The 17,628-nt window shown below is 45.0% G+C and overlaps 1 protein-coding gene across 2 annotated transcripts in view; it reads left to right on the top strand.

The window, feature by feature from the left end:
- The window catches only part of GLIS1 (GLIS family zinc finger 1), a 153,244-nt gene that overhangs the window by 129,410 nt on the left and 6,206 nt on the right, over positions 1–17,628 (top strand). For both annotated transcript variants that reach the window (XM_019531458.1, XM_019531457.1), the window contains exons 7-8: positions 5,528–5,712; positions 16,174–16,341. In XM_019531458.1, coding sequence (XP_019387003.1) covers positions 5,528–5,712; positions 16,174–16,341 — 353 coding nt within the window. The remainder of the gene's footprint in view (positions 1–5,527; positions 5,713–16,173; positions 16,342–17,628) is intronic.

Here is a 17,628-nt window from a genome sequence, read left to right as displayed (position 1 = left end):
GTGCCACTCTGATCCCCCTCCTCTGCTTGACTGCTGCTCTGCTTTCTGCTCCCTGTTCCCTGCTTGGGTCGATTTCCTGCTCTGCTTTCCTGCCTCGTCTGCTGCTCCGCTATCTCCTCTCTGATCTGCAGCATGTTCTCGTGCCACAGGTTAGTCACCTCTTTCATAGACCAAGTAAGTTTTACATGGACCCTCAACTTGGAATCACTTCTGCCTAGGGGCGAATCCCTCGCCAGTCCCTGCTCTGCTTCCCTTTCTTCTGGTCAAGCATTGCAATGCAGTTGTCACGCAGTGTTGGACTTGGGGCCTTCCCCAGCCAAAGAGGGGAACAACAGGATTTTCTCCGTGACCTACTTTGAACACCTTCAAGAGCCATTTGGATGTTTATGGTGCTGGGATCCTATGATCCCTGCTGACTTCCTGCCCCTGGGACAGGGGGCTGGACTCGAAGATCTTCCAAGATCCCTTCCAGCTCTAGTGTCTATGAATCTGTGAATTTCTACAATCATGTAGTAACATTAACCCAGTGCCAGGGAATCCTTTGGAATTAAAGGTGCAAAGTAATATAGGCTTTTTATCACTAGATCCCTGACTCATACACTGCATCTTCACATGGGGACGGGCAGATTTGCACTGCCAGATCAAATCACTGGTCCCTCAAGTCTAAACTGTCTCCAGCTATGCCGTATGTATGATGCTTCACGGGGAAGGGCTACCCGCTCAGCTCTGCGATGTTGTGTAGTGGGTGATGGATGGGAGCGGGGGGAGAATTCCAAATTCCTCCTTGACTCCAGGGATGATCATTTTACATCCTGAAGCATGAGATGTGATTACCTCTTGCTTCACTGGTGTAGCTACAAATGTTATTTTTGGCCACAAGATTACTCTACCCTTTTAAAAGCTAGCTGCAGTGCTTGATTCGATGACTTCCTGTGCTTATGGGTTCCACAGGCTGACTGCATGGTGCGTAAAGAAAGAGCACTTTCTTTTTGTAACTTTAGTCATCATTCACTTTACTGATTGCCCTGTGGCTCCTAGATAATGTAGGGGCCATGTAAAAAGACGAGGCTGGCTCCTTGGGTGTTCCGTTATAATCTGAGATTTATTCCTTTAAATCTATGCTCAAAGCTACGTTATCCTAGTTTTTTTGGTCTGCCACCAAAAGAAAGCCCCCCCGCGTCCTTTCCTTTTTGTGTCTCTTTGTGACAATGTATTTAGCAGAATTTGCAGATTTGTTGGAATCTGACAGGGCCGTCCTGCAAGTGCTTTGGCAATGACCCCTGGGCTGTCAACCATTTGCCTTGGCACCCATGCCACCCTAGGTCTCCCTGGCTGTCAAGCCTGGAATTAGTTATTTCCCACAATAAATGCACACTATTGGGAAATGGCACTCTTCATCTACACGCACCTGGGAATAGCTGTTTCCTGGCTGCTCTGTTGAGCTTTTAACAAGGGCTTGGGCACCTGGGCTCAAATCTCTGGGCACCTGCGTCCAGGGCTTAATGTAGCCTTGGATTCGCTGGCCTGTCCTCCACCCTCTCTCCAAACCCCGCTTTGTGCTGTGGGGTGCAGAGTGCTTTTACCTAGCTTTCTCCTGAGCCTGCCATGATAGCGCACCAGAGCCCTGGTGGCTCTTGATATCCTGTAAGGTAGGCAGGTAAAGATTTGACCCTCATAGCAATGTAGACATTCAGCAGTCATTGGGACCTGTTTTTGTGAAGTTGGAAGGATGTGGATTTTTTTAATACATGCGTTAAAGCGTAAAAACTGACCCGCTGCAAATTTACGGAATCAGACAAGTGAAAATGAAAGTTAAAAATATGGTTTATATTTATTATTAAGATCCAAAACAAAACAAACTGTGGTTGCAATACAGTATTAACAGGAAATGTCCAGACTATTAGTTATTGAAACAGATCTGCCTCAGCTACTGCCTGGGCGTCGTTAATGCATCCAGCTGTCCACTCTGCAGTCCTCTGTTCAGCAGTTCAGTTTTTCGCCTTCACTACAGCAGGCATCTCTTTTTAAGCTGCTTCCTATAGCTTTTGCATGATTTGTTTAATCCATAGCTGGAATTATTTCACCTGCAGACTAATAACCCATATGCCACAGGTTATTACGTCCATGGAAGAATTACCAGGATTATATTTTAGGGACAATCTTCAATTCTGGAACTCTGAAAAGAACATTTTTTTAGGAAAACAAATTCCCCCATAGCTCAGTCTCCCGACTCTAGCTGCTCTTCTAGTGAGAGCCGTTCATGGCTTTATTGAAGCTATATAGGTGAAGGTCATGGCTATATAGAATCTTCTCCTATAGAACTCTCTATTCAATCAGATGCCTATATCAAAATTAAACACTGCCCTATACCTTTAGTTATAAGTCTTATAATGGAGGATTGTACCAAGGCTTGTGAAAGCAGCACAAGTATCCATGTTTTATCCCAGGCTTTAGCAGCACTCCAGTCAAGCTCCAGTGGCACAGGTTACCAAGGCAGTGGCTTAAAGAAACAGGTGTAATCCCTCCCTGCCCTGCCTGCAGAAATGAGTGCAGTGTTTCAGCAGGAGACAGGCTTGCCTGCACAGGTGATCAGTTGATGTAACAGTAGCAGGTGCTTAGTTTTCACATGAGTCATTTCTCTGCGATAGCATGAACGTCGTGCACAGAGGACTACGGCCACTCAGGATTGGGACCTTTGCAACCATTAAATTCCTCTCCTAGTAACAAAAGGGATGTCAGGAGGGAGCAAATCAGTGGCCCATCGATCTGGGTGTTGTTTCTCTCAACCTTAGGCAGTACAAAATGCTTCTAGTAAATGTATAAGAAACCTAGAGCAGGCAGCTATAAACTAGCTTAACTGGTGAAATGTCTTCCTGCCCAACCCCTTTCCCCACCTCCCAGCAGAAACTGGCTTATGCCCTGAGAGCACAAGGTTTTCTGTCTCATCCAAATGTTGAGGTTTGTTTATTTTGTTTTGTTGAAATTATTTTTTATTATGTCTAATAAAACCATATGCGTTCTCATCATCCATACAAATGCCCAGTCCTTTAACTACTTCTTAACCAAAATGGTACTTGGAGAGTAATTTTGCACTGTGTAAAAATAGTGTTTCCTTTCATTAGTATTCAGCCTTTCAATAGCATAAAGTGGTCCTTTGGTTTTTTGTATAAGATGTGGTTGCAAAGAGCTTCCCTGGTACTTTTGAAAGACTCTTCATTATTTTGTATATGTTTAACAGGATCCCTTTTTGTCAGCTTCTTTCTAATGTAAGGAACTACAATCTTTTTAGTTTTTTTCCATATGCTCCTAGGCTTCCAGTTACTTTTGTGACTCATTTATGAATATTGTCTATTTGGGCCCAAACTGAACATAGTACCCAAGTAAGCACATACCATAGATTCATAGCAATTTGCTTATTACTTAACATACTTTTCTTTGCCTTATAACATATTTTTGCCTTTGCATTTTAAGCAAAGTTTGTCATTGACCTGTCCAGAAAAATCCTTGAGTCTTTCTGCTGAGTTAACGCGGTTTACTTACAAATCCAGAAATTGCACCGTGAGCTCTAATGATTCCTTACGATGTCTGCTTCTCTGCATGTATACATTTCATCTGCCATCTACTTGCCATTTCCCTCAGCATGATAGAGCCCTCTGAGAGTCCTAATCTTCCCCACTCTTGACTCGAGTTTCTTTTTCATTGATAAGTTTTGCCATCTCAGTTCTTGCCCATGTTTCCAGATCAATACCGAGCATTTTAAAAATAGAATTTTGTGGCACCCCGCTCCATCTGGTGACATTCAACTCATAATCAAAACTATTGCTTCTTTATTTCCCTCCTCCCTTTCAGTCATGATAGTACTTTACCTATCACTCCATAGCAGGCCAGAACCAACAGATTCTCATTACTACTGCTGCAACAAATAGTCAGAAGACTTGATAAGATCCACCATGTTCCCAATGAATTCTGCTCTGCATTCTAACTACAACACTCCAGCGTAGCATCATTGTCACGAGGGCTGTGCAAAGCTTTGGTCCTTGATTTTGTTTGGGGAAGATTTGGCTCAACTGGTGGGCAAGTCAATTCAGGGAGATTCGATGATTCAGACATAGACACAGCTTTAAATATTTTTTCTACAGACCTCTAGGTAGCAGGTGGCTTGTAAATGCTGTGATGCTGGGGGGCATGGAGCATCCCACAGAAGCACAGGGGGCTCCCCAGCACACTTAGCAGCACCCTGGGGAGCCCCCTGCATCCCTCCGGCTCAGCAACTGGTGACTCCTGGGTCTGGGGGGGCACTCGGGGTCCCCCTGTGGCCAATTGCTGAGCTGAGAAGGGTGCAGGGGGGCCCCCCAGTGCACTCCCTGGCAGAGGACCAGAAGTACTTCCAGTCCACTTCCAGGTTCGCCGCTGAGCACACGGGAAGGCCCCCCTGCACTCCTGCGGGACGCTCCATGTGCCCCAGCATTGCAGCGAACATGAGCTGTGCCTGGTACCTTGAGGTATGTAGAAAAAACATTTAAAGCTGTGTCTATGGCCAAATCGCTCATTCTCTGAATCAGCACCGAATCTTTAGATTCAGATTCAGCTGAATTGAATCAGGGACAGTGATGTGAATCAATGAATCAAATCAAATCAAACAGGGCCAGTTGTGCACACCCATAATTGTCACGTGTGTTAAGTCCCTCTGCATTTCAAAATGGCTATGGGGGGCACTTTAATTAAACCTCACCAAATGAGCTTTAGTTAAAGCGCCCCCATGGCCATTTTGAAATGTAGGGGGTTTAACGCATGTGACGGTGAGCGGTTTTAATTAGAGTGGCTGTCTAGGAGCCACTCTAATTAAAATGATCCCCCCCTACCTCTGAGCACAAGTATAGGCAGCCCACATGCTCTAGAAAATCCTTATGGAGCTACACTGTGCATCACCAGTCCTTCAATGGGTTGAAGTCACCTGGGTATCGTATGTCAGCAGTGTACGGTAGAGCCACTCCTGGGCTGTTCTAACTCAGCAGCGAGAGGAGGGTGATGTCTCCAGGATGTGCAGCGAGGGGGGTCCTGACTTTCAGCCTCCAGCCGCTTGGTGTTTGGACAGCCCTGGCATAACGGAGTTAAGAACTCATGAGTGTGACCGAATGTCAATCCTGAGAGTTACTTTTTCTTTCAGTCACAGGATTCCTGTTAGCTCTAAGTTCATTTCCGGTATGGCTCTCAGTTCACTAAAACTGACTCTGTCTAAGGCTGGGACCAGCCACCTTGTGAGCCATGGTGATGTTTTGTACCGTCCTGTCTCAACAGCTGGGGCAGCCAGTGCACGGGACTGTAAACAAGTTTATATTTCACTTTAATTCATGAACATGTAAAAGCAGCATCTTATGATTTATTTTAAAAAATGGATACACCTGTCAGCACAAAATGTAAATAAATGTCTATGCCTTAGAGTCACTGCAGACAGTGCAAAGGGACTTGGAGTCTTATTGTCTCCTCCTTTGATACGACAGCATTTTTTTCTCTCTTCTCATTCTAGGCTCACTTCGAATATCATTTCACCTCTTGTCGGTCCTCTGAAAACACTAGTTCCACCTTCCCTCCTGCAGAAACATGGTTCACCTGCATCACACAGCCAGTCTCCGAATGCGCAGCAGTTTTCAGGAATACCGAACAAACCGTATGCTCAGTTTCAAAACCAATCCGTACAGCAGGGACCTCAAGGTAATGGTTGTTTGAATTTTTCCCAGCTACTGTATTCTTGTTTTAATTATGGCAGCATCTGGCAGCACTGTATGGCTACGGGTCTAAGAGCATGTCCATGACAGCCTCTGTTTGTAAGATGTTGCAATTCAAATGATGCTGTAATGTTCAGCTCTCAAGTATGCTCAAGTATCTAGTTATACTAATAAAGGTATTTCAGTTGGCAATTATAAAACTAATACTTTGAATTTATATAGCACCTTTTAGCAGGTTGTCTCAGAGCACCTGACAATTACACATTAATTCCTCCCCAAAACACCTCTGTGATTTAAAGACACAATAACATTTTTAACCCTGAACTACCTTTGGAGCTGTGTACTGTTGATTGTAGCCATTTACAAAGTAGTTAAGAAGTTTTAAAGTGCAGATTTAATACAACAGACTGTCAGGTCATTTGCTGGGCTCACAGAGACTCAGTGTGGTTTAAAATCAGAACCAGGAGCCTGGAGGAATTAAGTTTGAATCCTGACTCAGTTTCTGAATCTTGCTGTTTAGTTTTAGGCAAATTGTTTAACCTTGGTGTCCAGGCACCCAGGTTTTCTAATAGGAGCTTTCTTAACTACCCCAAAGTTGGCCTGATTAATATAGTGATAACTCTTATATTATTATAAACCGCTAGTCTGGTTATATAATCCAGACACAGTAAATTGCTTAAATACAGTAAATATTAATAAGTGTGTAGGGCATCTGTTCGGTTACAAGCAGAATTAGGCATGCAGCTGTACACAGGCAAGTCACAGACTTCCTCAACTCAAAGCCCAGCTGGTGCCATCATTTGAATAAAGATTTGGACAGCCAGAGTTACATGTAAGAGAGGTTATTTTGCCCAATGGATACATTTATTTGCTGCCCTTTGACTATATTCTAAAGCTAAGTTTTTATAAACTTTGAAAAACAGGGTTGAAATACACACATAATGGGCAAACACAGCTGTTATGGCTATGTATCTGCTCCCTTTTGCCTCAGTCTCCAAGGAGTATTTTAACCTCTGTTTTGGGTCAAGTAGCATAAATACTCTAAAATTGCCTGCCTAGGGTTGCTGCTTGGTTGGACTGACTTTGTCTGAAAGGCAAATGCATGTTTTATTAAATGATTTGTGCCAAAGGAAAAAACTAAACTCGGCCTGATGCTCGGCAGATTATTCAATTTAAAAAGATTAACTCTGTGAGGGGAACGTGGCAGATTTATGCTAGCACATAATGATATACGATTATGTTACTATAATGAGCTAAATAACTACAAACCACAAGAGGAAAGTTTAGCAGCTCATTATTATGGCAGAAACAAATGCACAGACAGAACAAGTTTTGAAACACTTAAATAAATTTACTTTTATTTCTTAAGAAAACCACATTTACCTTTTGAGTGAATTGTTGCTTTCTAACTTGTGTGTCATGTGGTTTTGAAAGGCAATAATTTTCCACTTTGGCCGAATGTCGAAGTATTATTATAAATTCATTATGGAAATGGGCATTCAAAAATCAATTTTGATTAACAGCCTTTCAAATTGGTTGTTCTATATCTTGTGTTTGGGGTGAACTTAAAGACTTTCTTGTTCATCGGTTCTTTAATGGCAGCTTGTTAAATGGGTTTTTTAGTGAAGTTTGAGGTTTTTTTGAGTTTTTGCTGTGAAAAAGGAATTGTAAATAACTTCATCTATAAAACTAATCAGTCCATGTTAATGCTCAGAATTGCTGTGGACCTATAAAAAAAACCCAGCTTCTTTAAACAGGTAATAATATTGATAATGAAAAGAATGACAAACTGATAGAATTTGTGTGCTTAGCTAGATGTAGTAAGATCACATGGAAATTATTATACACCAGAAGAATTTGGCAAGCGAATGGAATACTGCAGTTATTTATATCTGACATGATTCCTTGTCAGAAATGTTATGGAATTTGACGACCTTGGATTTATTTGCACATACATTTAAATGACATGACGTATATGAGTTGTCGTTTAATAGGCATACTCCAGTAATTTGCTCATTACATCATTCGTTTAAAAAAAAAATGCTTCGAGTTTTTAAGGTCACGGCTTAGAGAAACAGAGGCAAGCGATGGGCTCTGTGATGTGGTTAGTTCCAGCTTTTTGTCGCAAATGATTTCAAAGCAAAATTGTAGCTAAATGTTATGTTTGGAACTGCATTTATTCCTTTAATAACTGTTATATTTCTACATTTACTGTACTTGAAACCTTGAATAGCAATCATTTAAACTGACATGGCGTTTAGTAAAATCTTCTGTTGGATCTTAACTTCAGAGAATTTGATTTAAATCAGACAGTGAAGGAAAACCTGAAATCCATTTGGAAGAAAAAAGTATCTTTGGAGCGCCTGCAGTCAACTTGGTTGTACAGTTCGGCACTCAAAGAAGGAACAGAAATGTTTCTACAGAAAGACCTCTCACATGCTTCATATTTCAGCCGCTTAAGAAATATTTGAGAAGCAGTAAAAATGGTCCGCATTTAGATTTCTGAATTACTCAATACATAGTTGCTAATTGAATCATTAATTACGGGGATTTAAACCTCATCTTAGCTCCTTACAGAATTCTAGTTGTGGAGAGGGGCAGTCCCACATAAAAGGAACATCAAGGAACCAAAATAAAATGGATGGGATTAAAAGAATCTTTTTCCTAAAGTTACAAAAATGTACAAACACCAGTAAAGCCCCAGCTTGGGTTTGCAGGCACACATGAAAATCTTATACTGGTATTGCCAACGAGTTTCATTTCCTAGGATTGCCTAAAATGAATGAAACCTGGTTTGGCTGGAGCACACTTTGTGACAGTGAACCCGGCGTCTCTAGCACGTGCACTGTGTACTGCGGTCCCATTTGTCGTGATACTGAAACCAGTTTAATGATGAGCAGCTGTCACAAGACTTTGGTTTTTCAGAATACCAGCCGTTCACCCAAGCTAGTATATATGCCACTTTTAGCCATATAAATGAACACACAGAAAATATCTAGTGCTGCCTCTGTACGAGCAGGCTGTGGGGGCACTCGACAGGAGCAGGCCCAACCTGGCTGCAAACCCTGGAGATGGAAAAGGGGTTTCCACATGAGAAGAGGGCCTCAGACTTGAAGTGCTGAGGCTGAACTGATGAAATATTGACTCAAACCAGGAGGGGGCACATTCTGAGAGATTTAAAATCAAACCTGGCCCAGGCGGAGGAATGTGCATGTATATCAGCTTCCTGGCTTCCACCGCTCCCAATACCTGCCCACTGACACCATGAGAGCACCCACACGAGTGCGCACGTGCGTCTTGCAGCATCTCAAAGCCGTTTGAGATGCTGCAAGAAACACATGGAGGAACGAAAAAATATTCCCCTGGATATCCAGGGGTCAAAAAAAAAATGTGGGGGGAAAAAAGTGGGGCAGGGCACAAGGCAGCCAGAGGCTTGGTCCTCCACAGAGACACTCTGGTATCCAGCCAGCGCATCTCTATGGCTGGCCTGCACCCTGGTGCTGAAGCATACTGCCTGCCTGTGCAGGGAGCTGGACCCGGGGTCCGGCCAGTAAGTAGAGGGGGGGGTCTGGAGGAGGGAGGAAAGGACCATAGGGGAACCCCCGCTGGCCCCGCCCACTCCCCCAGCCCCTCCATCGCTGTCCCACCTGCCCCCATCTGCCCCCTGGGCTCCCCGATAGCTGTCCTGCCCAGCTTCAGTATCCTGGCAATTTTAAAAAAAAAGAAAGAAAGAAAAGCACTCACCAGCAGTAGCAGCTGCCATCGGGGTCACTGGGGCCACGTGGCAGACCCCCCCGCCCCACACAGCACAGGGCAGGGTGACAGCTGCAGCAGCCCCAGCTGCCCAATGGCATGCAGAGCCGCGCAGCGCCCTGCCGACCCACGCAACGGGGCAGTGGCAGTGCGGGTGCCAGGCAGCTGAGGCCGGGCCCCGCTGCCCTGTGCTGCACAGGGGGCTCTGCCATGAGGCCACAGTGACCCCCCACAGCAGCTGCTACTGCCGGTGAGTGGGGCTGGGTCGGGCAGCCGTTGGGGCTGCAGGAGCCAGTGGGGGATGCGGCTAGGTGGGGCAGGAATCTGGGGGGCTGGGAGAGCAAGCAGGGGTGGGGCATGTGGGCCCTGCAGGGGAGGTAGCCCCTGAAGGGGCCATGTGGACCCTGGTGGTGGGGGCTGTAAACCCTGTTGATCGGGGGGCTGTACTCCGCAGGGGGCGGGGTGCCCACTTCTCCTGAGCAGCCCCCTAGCACAGCCCCTCCACAATCCACCCACACCTCCCCACATGCTCCTTGGCCCCCCACATCCCTCCACAGCCACCCACATCCTCCCACCCCCCTTCCCATCTCCCTCCTGCAAACCCCACATCTCACCAGCACACATCCTGCATGCCCAGCTGCCAGACAGGATGAGACCTGCTGGCAAGACCTGTGGCTGCAGGGGTAGTTGGTTAATGAAGGGGTCACAGGGAGCTCTAACTGCTCTATGGTAAGAAAACCAAAGGCAAACAGCAAAACATATAGATATTTAGAATTCATTTTATTATGATGATGGAGACACTGGTAGGCTTCCAAATTGCTTTAACACTGTAGATATATCAATAAAACATTGTCCAACTGATAGCTGTCTTTCTGTCTCTCACTCTTTCTCTATATATAGCAGTCTTTTGTTTTAATTGTTAAGGAACATGGATTTGGGGGTATTTTACAGTGACTTTGGGATTTTTTTTTTTTATCGGGGATTTTTCAGTTTTCAAATGGGGAACACCAGAATTCCTGCTAGGGAGGCCAGTGGCAGGACCCAGGCAGGAGACGCTTCTCAGAGCTGGCACCTTGGACCCATCTGGAGGTGGCCAACCTCCTGGCCAATTGGGGCTTTGACAGTTCAAAGCAGGCCACCACACCTGAAACAACTTTCAGGCGATAGATGCCCAGACCGTTGGGCACACATGGCATCAGCGCCACACAAAGGCAGCTATGCAGCCAGCCCAGAGGGGCAGGTGCCTCTACTGGCTGTGCAGTGCCCGTGTGGGTCTGGCAGGTGTGCAGCAGGTCACAGCCAGGCAGCAGCCCCCACTGCCAGACTGCTGCAGTGGGTAGAGGGTGCAGGGAACTCTCAGGGTTGCTTCAGCAGTCCAGCTGGCACAAGGGGTAGTGTCTGCAGGTACCAATTGGCTGGGCCCCAGAAGCTCCTGAGAGCGAGCAGTCCTGAGCTACTTGACAGGGCAGCTTTTTGTACTGATGGGGCCAAGACAGGGTAGCTTTTTATACTGTTGGGGAGAGCACAGGTGCTGGCCCCAGGCTCTAGCTCCCCCTGGCTGCAGATCCAGGAGGAGGCAGGCAGTTATTTTGCCAAGTGGCACAATTTGCCCAACACCAAAGTGCATGTCTGGGCATGTGCACTGAAGCAAAAAGCCCTGGCTCAAATTTGCACCTCTTCTATTTGAGCTGCTGCAAGTGCATGTGTCTGCATGTGTAGATGCGCCCCATATGTCCTATGGAAGTCACTGCTGATGGCTTGGTTGAGCTTGCCTGGAAAGTAAAAATGACTTAGCCCTCCATTTTGAGTCTCCCTGTATGGGAAATACTGATCTAAAGTATAAGAGAAACCACTCAAAATGTCACCGCTCTATGCACTTTGCTATCCTACTAGCAATTTTTTTCTTCTTTTTTTTACTATTTAGTACTTTACAAAACTTCAGTTTCATATCAGGCAACGCAAAGAAATGGAATCGGCCACATTCTTAAACACAGCTGCTACAATTGCAGATACAATTTTGCTTCCCCAGCATTTGCTCCTGCTGTTGATCAAGACCCAGTTTAAGTGCAAGGCACATCGCTGACTTTTTCATAAACTTTAATGGTGCAACTGCAAATCAAGCTCGCTAGCTACGGCTGCAGTTATTTACTATTTTCAGAAGCTAGCACAAAGTCCTGTTGAATGAACTTCTGACTTGTCATGTTGTTCCTAGTAAACTCTCCACATAAATAGCCACTTGTGAGGTTATTCCAAAGATGATGATTCATATTCTAAACATATAAATGAGTAATGAAATTGTTTGTTGAAAGCTAGTGCTAACAAAGTGACCAAAGAAAAGTAGTCAGCTCAAACAGGAGGTAGCAAGGAGAACTGCTTAATCAGCCAGATGGAAGAACTAACTCGAGTTTCCCTGTTGGTGACAGCCAAGGCCTTATCTTTAGTGAAAAAATGATCTTGGGACTTCGCCCCTTTCCACCCTCCGGGAAGCAGACATCCAGCTTTTATGCTGGTTATGGGCAAAATGGACAAACACATCACCTCGCCTGTTCCCAGGGGGCATTTTCTACCTGGATGCCTTGCCTCCTGGTCCGCCAAGCCGCTATCCCATTCCATATTTCAGCCACTCTGCAACATTCATCTCTTCCATAATGCACCAACGTGGCTCACACTAAGAGATGAAAACTCCTGCTACTGTCACTAAGATGTGCATACAGAGTAATTCTATATTTTCCATCCTGCCTTATTTTACCCCACTTTCTGTATTAGTGACTCCCATTTATGAGACCGTCATGTGCATCAGGATACTGCCTTCATCTTTGTACTGTGAAGTGCCTTGCAAAAACTTTGGACCCTGTAGGTGCGTCCAGACAAGTGGGAGCGTGTGGTATGCAGCATCACAGACCAGTCTGCAGCACCACACACCACTGTACTGCACAGGCAGGCAGGCATCCCCCACATTGCTAATTTGCAGCACAGGGACATTTTTTAACTCTGGGAGATCCTGGTGTCAAAAAAACCCGTGCATAAATAAAGCAGGGTGGCACACATGGTAGCAGTGCACGCTGCCCGAAACTGGAGTCTGGCTGACCAGAACCATGTTCCAGCTGCTGCCCAGGCTCCCTGCTGTAGTCCCAGATGGCCCCCAGGACCCCAGGTAAGGCTGCTAAGGCCAGCCCAGGTGCTGGCCCCAGTCTCCCCTACCCCACCCAGGGTAACATGCAACGCATCAGAGCACAAGTCCAGGGAAACACATTCCCACTCATGGGGATGCACCCTGTGAGGCCATTCATGAAATAGTATTAATATTTTCTTCTGACATATGTCATGACATTCCTTCTTCAAGACTATCAAGCTGCAGTCGCTACTCTTTATCAGGCTACTCTGCTGTAATGCTGCTGAACTCCCGGCCCGATACAGAATACATCTGGACTGGTTTTGGTAGCTATTTTGGAAGGAAGTCTAGTTTTGATGTGCTCCTCTGCCTCCTTTGTCTGGCTAGTTCTCCCTAGGCAACTGTAGACTACAATCTAAAGTAGTTTAAAAGGTTCTTTATCCGTAAGTCTTGGAGGGGCTGGATCCACCATTATTATCTCAGATCTTGTCAGAAATTAGTTTTCTTCCTGATTTCGCAAGCTGGACTACTCCCTGCTTTACTGGATCTTGCCCTTGAGAAGGTCCAGTAAAGAAGATGATTAAGTGACTTAACTAAAGTGGGTTTGCTAAACATGGCAAGAGAGATAATGATTATAGGGACAGAGCAGATATACACTGTATCTTCCCTAGAAATGATTTGTATAGCAGACAGTCTGGAAAATGTTCAGCTGTTTCTTTAGAAAGGCACATAAAGTGTTCTGGAGCCAGTGAGCATTTGAAGCCAAGTATCTTTTTTTTTATTGCTCATCCCCAAAGGATACAGTGATTTCAAAAGGCATACTGAGAGGATTTCATATTTTGTCAATATAAAAATCAGGATAATTATCAACATCCACTAAATAAGCCACTGTCCCTGAAGCCCCATCAAAAGATGGTCAGCCGCCTCTCATAAGGGCTCTTTGATTTTCTGAGCCAGACTCTCCCTGAATTAAATAGATGCGGCTATTTACTTGTGCCAAGGCAGGGCATACATCATTTAATATTCAGCCTTCCAAATTTCTAGGCCCTCTTGTCTGTGGCTGCAAATACTAGCAGCTTTGGCATACTGTGGTTGGTGTCTTTCTCTAGTATATTCCTCTTTCAGGAATTCATTTCACCAGTCCTGGATATCAAAGACTTGGGTTCTTGTGATGAAGGATCACAGGTTTTCAAGAAATAATCTGTCAAGTTCAGCCAAAAAAGAAAAAAGTCCATGTAAAAATTGTCTGACTTCAAAACAAATTTTTCTTCACTGATTAGGTTCATTGCAGCTCTATTAAAGTACTCCACCGGTTAGCCTGATTCATAGCAGCCTGCAATGCTGCTACCAGCATTAAGTCAGAGTATGGCCTGGTATTGTCTGTCTCACTGATTTTTTGTCATAAAAGGGAAAGGAGGGAGTTTGTTAGCAGGAAGTAGCCTGTTATGTTCCATCCACTTGTAACTGATTGATTTTACTCGGCTGAAGTGCCCGTGCACTTGGGTGATAGGAACAGGTATTGCATTTCTCAATAAATAGATTAAATTAACTCCACAGTTGACCCAGCAGGCCACATCTTCACGTAGACTTTGGTACAGCACTGATTGGTAGCAGCTGAAGAGCTGGGCTCACACTTCTACTTGCTAAAATTAGACAAAAGTCACCGGGCTTCCTGCCCAACTGAGAATAGTTTGGGGGAAAAAATGGAAGCAAGGAAGCACTGTCCTCGTCCTGGGAAATGCAGGAAAAAATCCTAAGACACCTTTTGCTAAAACACAAGTCTGACTTGGTTTGTTTCAATTACCTTTGAGAGCTGACCTGAAGGCCGGTTTAGACTGGCTGTTAGATTATGTAAGAATTCAGAAAAAAGAATAATCAACCCTACCTAATGAGCTGATGCAAGCGATTGGTGTAAGGGATGCCCTGACTTTGCACAGTAAGGCTCTGTGGGGGGGGGAGTCCATGTTTATTAAACTATGTTGCTAATTGCTCCAGATGATTTTAATAAGAAATGATTGGCACAACAGAGCACCTTAAGTGTGGGCTAAACGGTACTTATGGGGATGGGGTAATACAGCTCGTATAACTTGGGATGGGCTTTAAAATCAACTATAAATATCAGGGTAGGCATACCTAAAATCAGACACTGCCCAAGACAGGGCTCTTACTGGCTGGGAAGATACATGATCAGGGCAGCAAAACACCCCTTTCCAGCAGTGGGAATTCAGAGGCACTCCAGCTGAAAACTGAAGCCCCCCCCCCCCCGATATAAATAACCTTAATCAGTCTGAACTCAAGCTACCACCTCTGGGGCAAAGCCTACTTGCAGGCTATAGTCCCCAGTGTGTAATGACATGCTTGCATTTGAAACAAGAGAGCACTTGGACAACAGAGAGGTTTAAGGCCTTCCGAAAAAGTATTTAGCAAATATGGAGTTATCTCCTGCAATAAATATCATGTCTACTCGAATATAAGATGAGGCTTTTCCCCCCAGCCAGCATGAGGGAAGCCCCTCGTCTTACATTTGCATACAAAGCAGAGTGGGGATTAGACAGCGGCTGCTGCTGCAGCTCCAACTCTGGCCCTGAGCCTGGACTGAGACCAGAGTCAAACCCATAGTAGCCTCCTGCCCCCACAACCCCTCCCTCCCCACCCCCCCTTACTGTCAGCCACAGCTTGGCTCTGGCTGGAGTCTCTCCTGGGCACAGGGCATGTGGAAATGTCTTCCCTTGCCCGGCCAGTCAGGCAGGGATTGCATTTCCAAGTGCTGTGCTCCAGGCTCTGGGATGGAGCAGCCTAAGCAGCATCTGACAGCAAGGCTGGGGTGGGGTGAAGAGGCAGAGACTGGGGGGAGACAGGGAGAGGGACAGAGGCTGTGGGGAGCTGGTGGTGGCAGGCAGGCAGGCAGGGGGAAGAAGTGTAGGGAAGAAGGAAAGGAGGATACCTGACCTCCTCCAGCCACTACTTTTCCTGCTCTAGCAATGTAGGGGAGGGGAATTCAGTGCAACCTTCCAATACTTAGATTATGTACTTGGAAAATTAAAACAAATTTATAAACTTTCCATATATAGAATCTAATTGCTTGGGGGGGGGAATCTTCTTATATTCAGGGTTATCTTATATTTGAGTAAATATGGTCATTCATGCTGAAAACTAAAAGGGCTTTCTTCCGTTACAAATCAAGTTGGGTGTGTCATTAAAATACTCCATTATTTAATTCCATTGAAATGAACAATAATTTATCGTTGGCTCAATCCCTCCTGGATCTGACCCAGCAAACTACTTAATAACATGCTTAACTTTAAACATGAGTAACCCGTTAACTTCTGTCAGGCCACTCATTCACTTGCTTAGAGTTAAGCGCATGCTTAAGTGTTTTCCTGGATCAGGGCCACGGTACTCAGCAGTTGTGGGCTTGAGCCCTAATATCGGGTTTATATGCATTGTGCCTTATAGAAGAGGATGATCATTTTTCCGTAGTTCGACTGTAAAAAACCCACTGCGGTAATAAAATCTGGTGACAGAAATGGAGCTAAGACCACAGCAGCAGTGTTAAAATGAGTATGCAATATCTGTTTTCAGGTTACCAAGGCAGCTTTCACTCAATACAAAACTGTTTCCACTACGGAGACTGCTACAGAACAATGGAGCAGTCTGTCACCAGCGAAGTGCTGACGGGGGAATCCCATTGCTTTAATCCTCTGAGGCAGAATGGCTATCACATACTCAATGCACCTTTAGCTTCAACAGGTAACGGTTTTTCTGGCTATGCAGTTACCTTTGTGGTATCATTTTTTTTTTTTTAGGAGGAAGAAGCGCCTTCTGAAAGTTACTATTACAAAAACATGTGCTGACACACTCAGTTAATGAAACTCATGTACCCCTCTCCAAATCCCACTGGGAAAGTTGTGTTCTTTTATTCTACAGTATTTGGCTGACAGCCAAATTCTCCTTTCCTTGCTCCTCAAGTACCCCCCCAACTTCACTGGGACTACTCACCTCTGCAACAGCTCACAAGCAAGGAGAGGATGCTTTTGCCCCTGTCTCTCAACACACATTGTACAAACCCTTACAGCCTTTACATTATGCACGCCTGCCTTCAGGTGTGTACACAGCACTGTGCCGGGATGACACTGATATCCAGGGGCTGCCCCTTGAAACGAATTCGCAGGATCTTTGAGGAGGCGACTGGTTTACGGGGACCCAAGAAGAAAGATATGACTTTATTTTTATACTGAACTGATGTAGGTTAGTGGGTTGTGGGAATATTGGTTACAAAAATGAGCCAGTTCATTTTGCAGCTGTTGCACATTCTGAACAACTTGTTCCCCCTTGATGTGCACCTCCATAATGTTCAAATGTTTAGCAATATGTCAGAGCCAGGACATCCTAGTGAATACACTTTCATACAGCCCTGATTGGTTTTCAACGTGGGATATTTTCCTACTTTTAAAAACACATTTAGAAATCAATGGAAGTAACAACAAATAACTTGCTTTGAGCAACAGCAGTGAAATTGTACCTGTTGCCGTATTCTACCTAGGCAGGATTCTCCCAGATCCCTTACTCGGTTTGCTTTGCTTCAGTTCAGGAAAGCATCTGTTGGGGAGAGCACTGAAAAGATGTGCTTGACGCGCTTTCCTGAATCAGGGCATGAGTCAGGACAACAAAAATTAGAGCAGAATTTTCTGCTTGGTGTGTGCTAAAGAAGTCCCAGTGCAAGGAGCATGAGCTGTATATATGCGTATCTGAGCTGTGCGAAACAGCACCGGTTCATTTCGACTTTGGTTTCACTGTTTCGAAGGGACAGTGTTTCGTTTCGTTTCGTTGTTTCGAAGCACTGTTCCCTTTGGTTTTGTCAAAACTGTTTTGCTGTTTTGACGCATTTCAACATTTCGCCCATAGATTATAATGGGGAATCACGAAAATGCCTATACCTTTGTTATTTTGTGCCTGATTTAGATGAAAATTGCAAGGATAGTAGGTCCTTCTGAGGGCATGAAGTTTCAAAGACAGAGGTACAGGAGTTTTTGTGAA

This window comes from Crocodylus porosus, unplaced genomic scaffold (genome assembly GCF_001723895.1).
Source record: "Crocodylus porosus isolate Cpor-Errol unplaced genomic scaffold, CroPor_comp1, whole genome shotgun sequence".
Taxonomy (NCBI): domain Eukaryota; kingdom Metazoa; phylum Chordata; order Crocodylia; family Crocodylidae; genus Crocodylus; species Crocodylus porosus.
The sequence above is the reverse complement of the archived record's forward strand: the minus strand, read 5'-3'. Positions and strand labels throughout refer to the sequence as shown.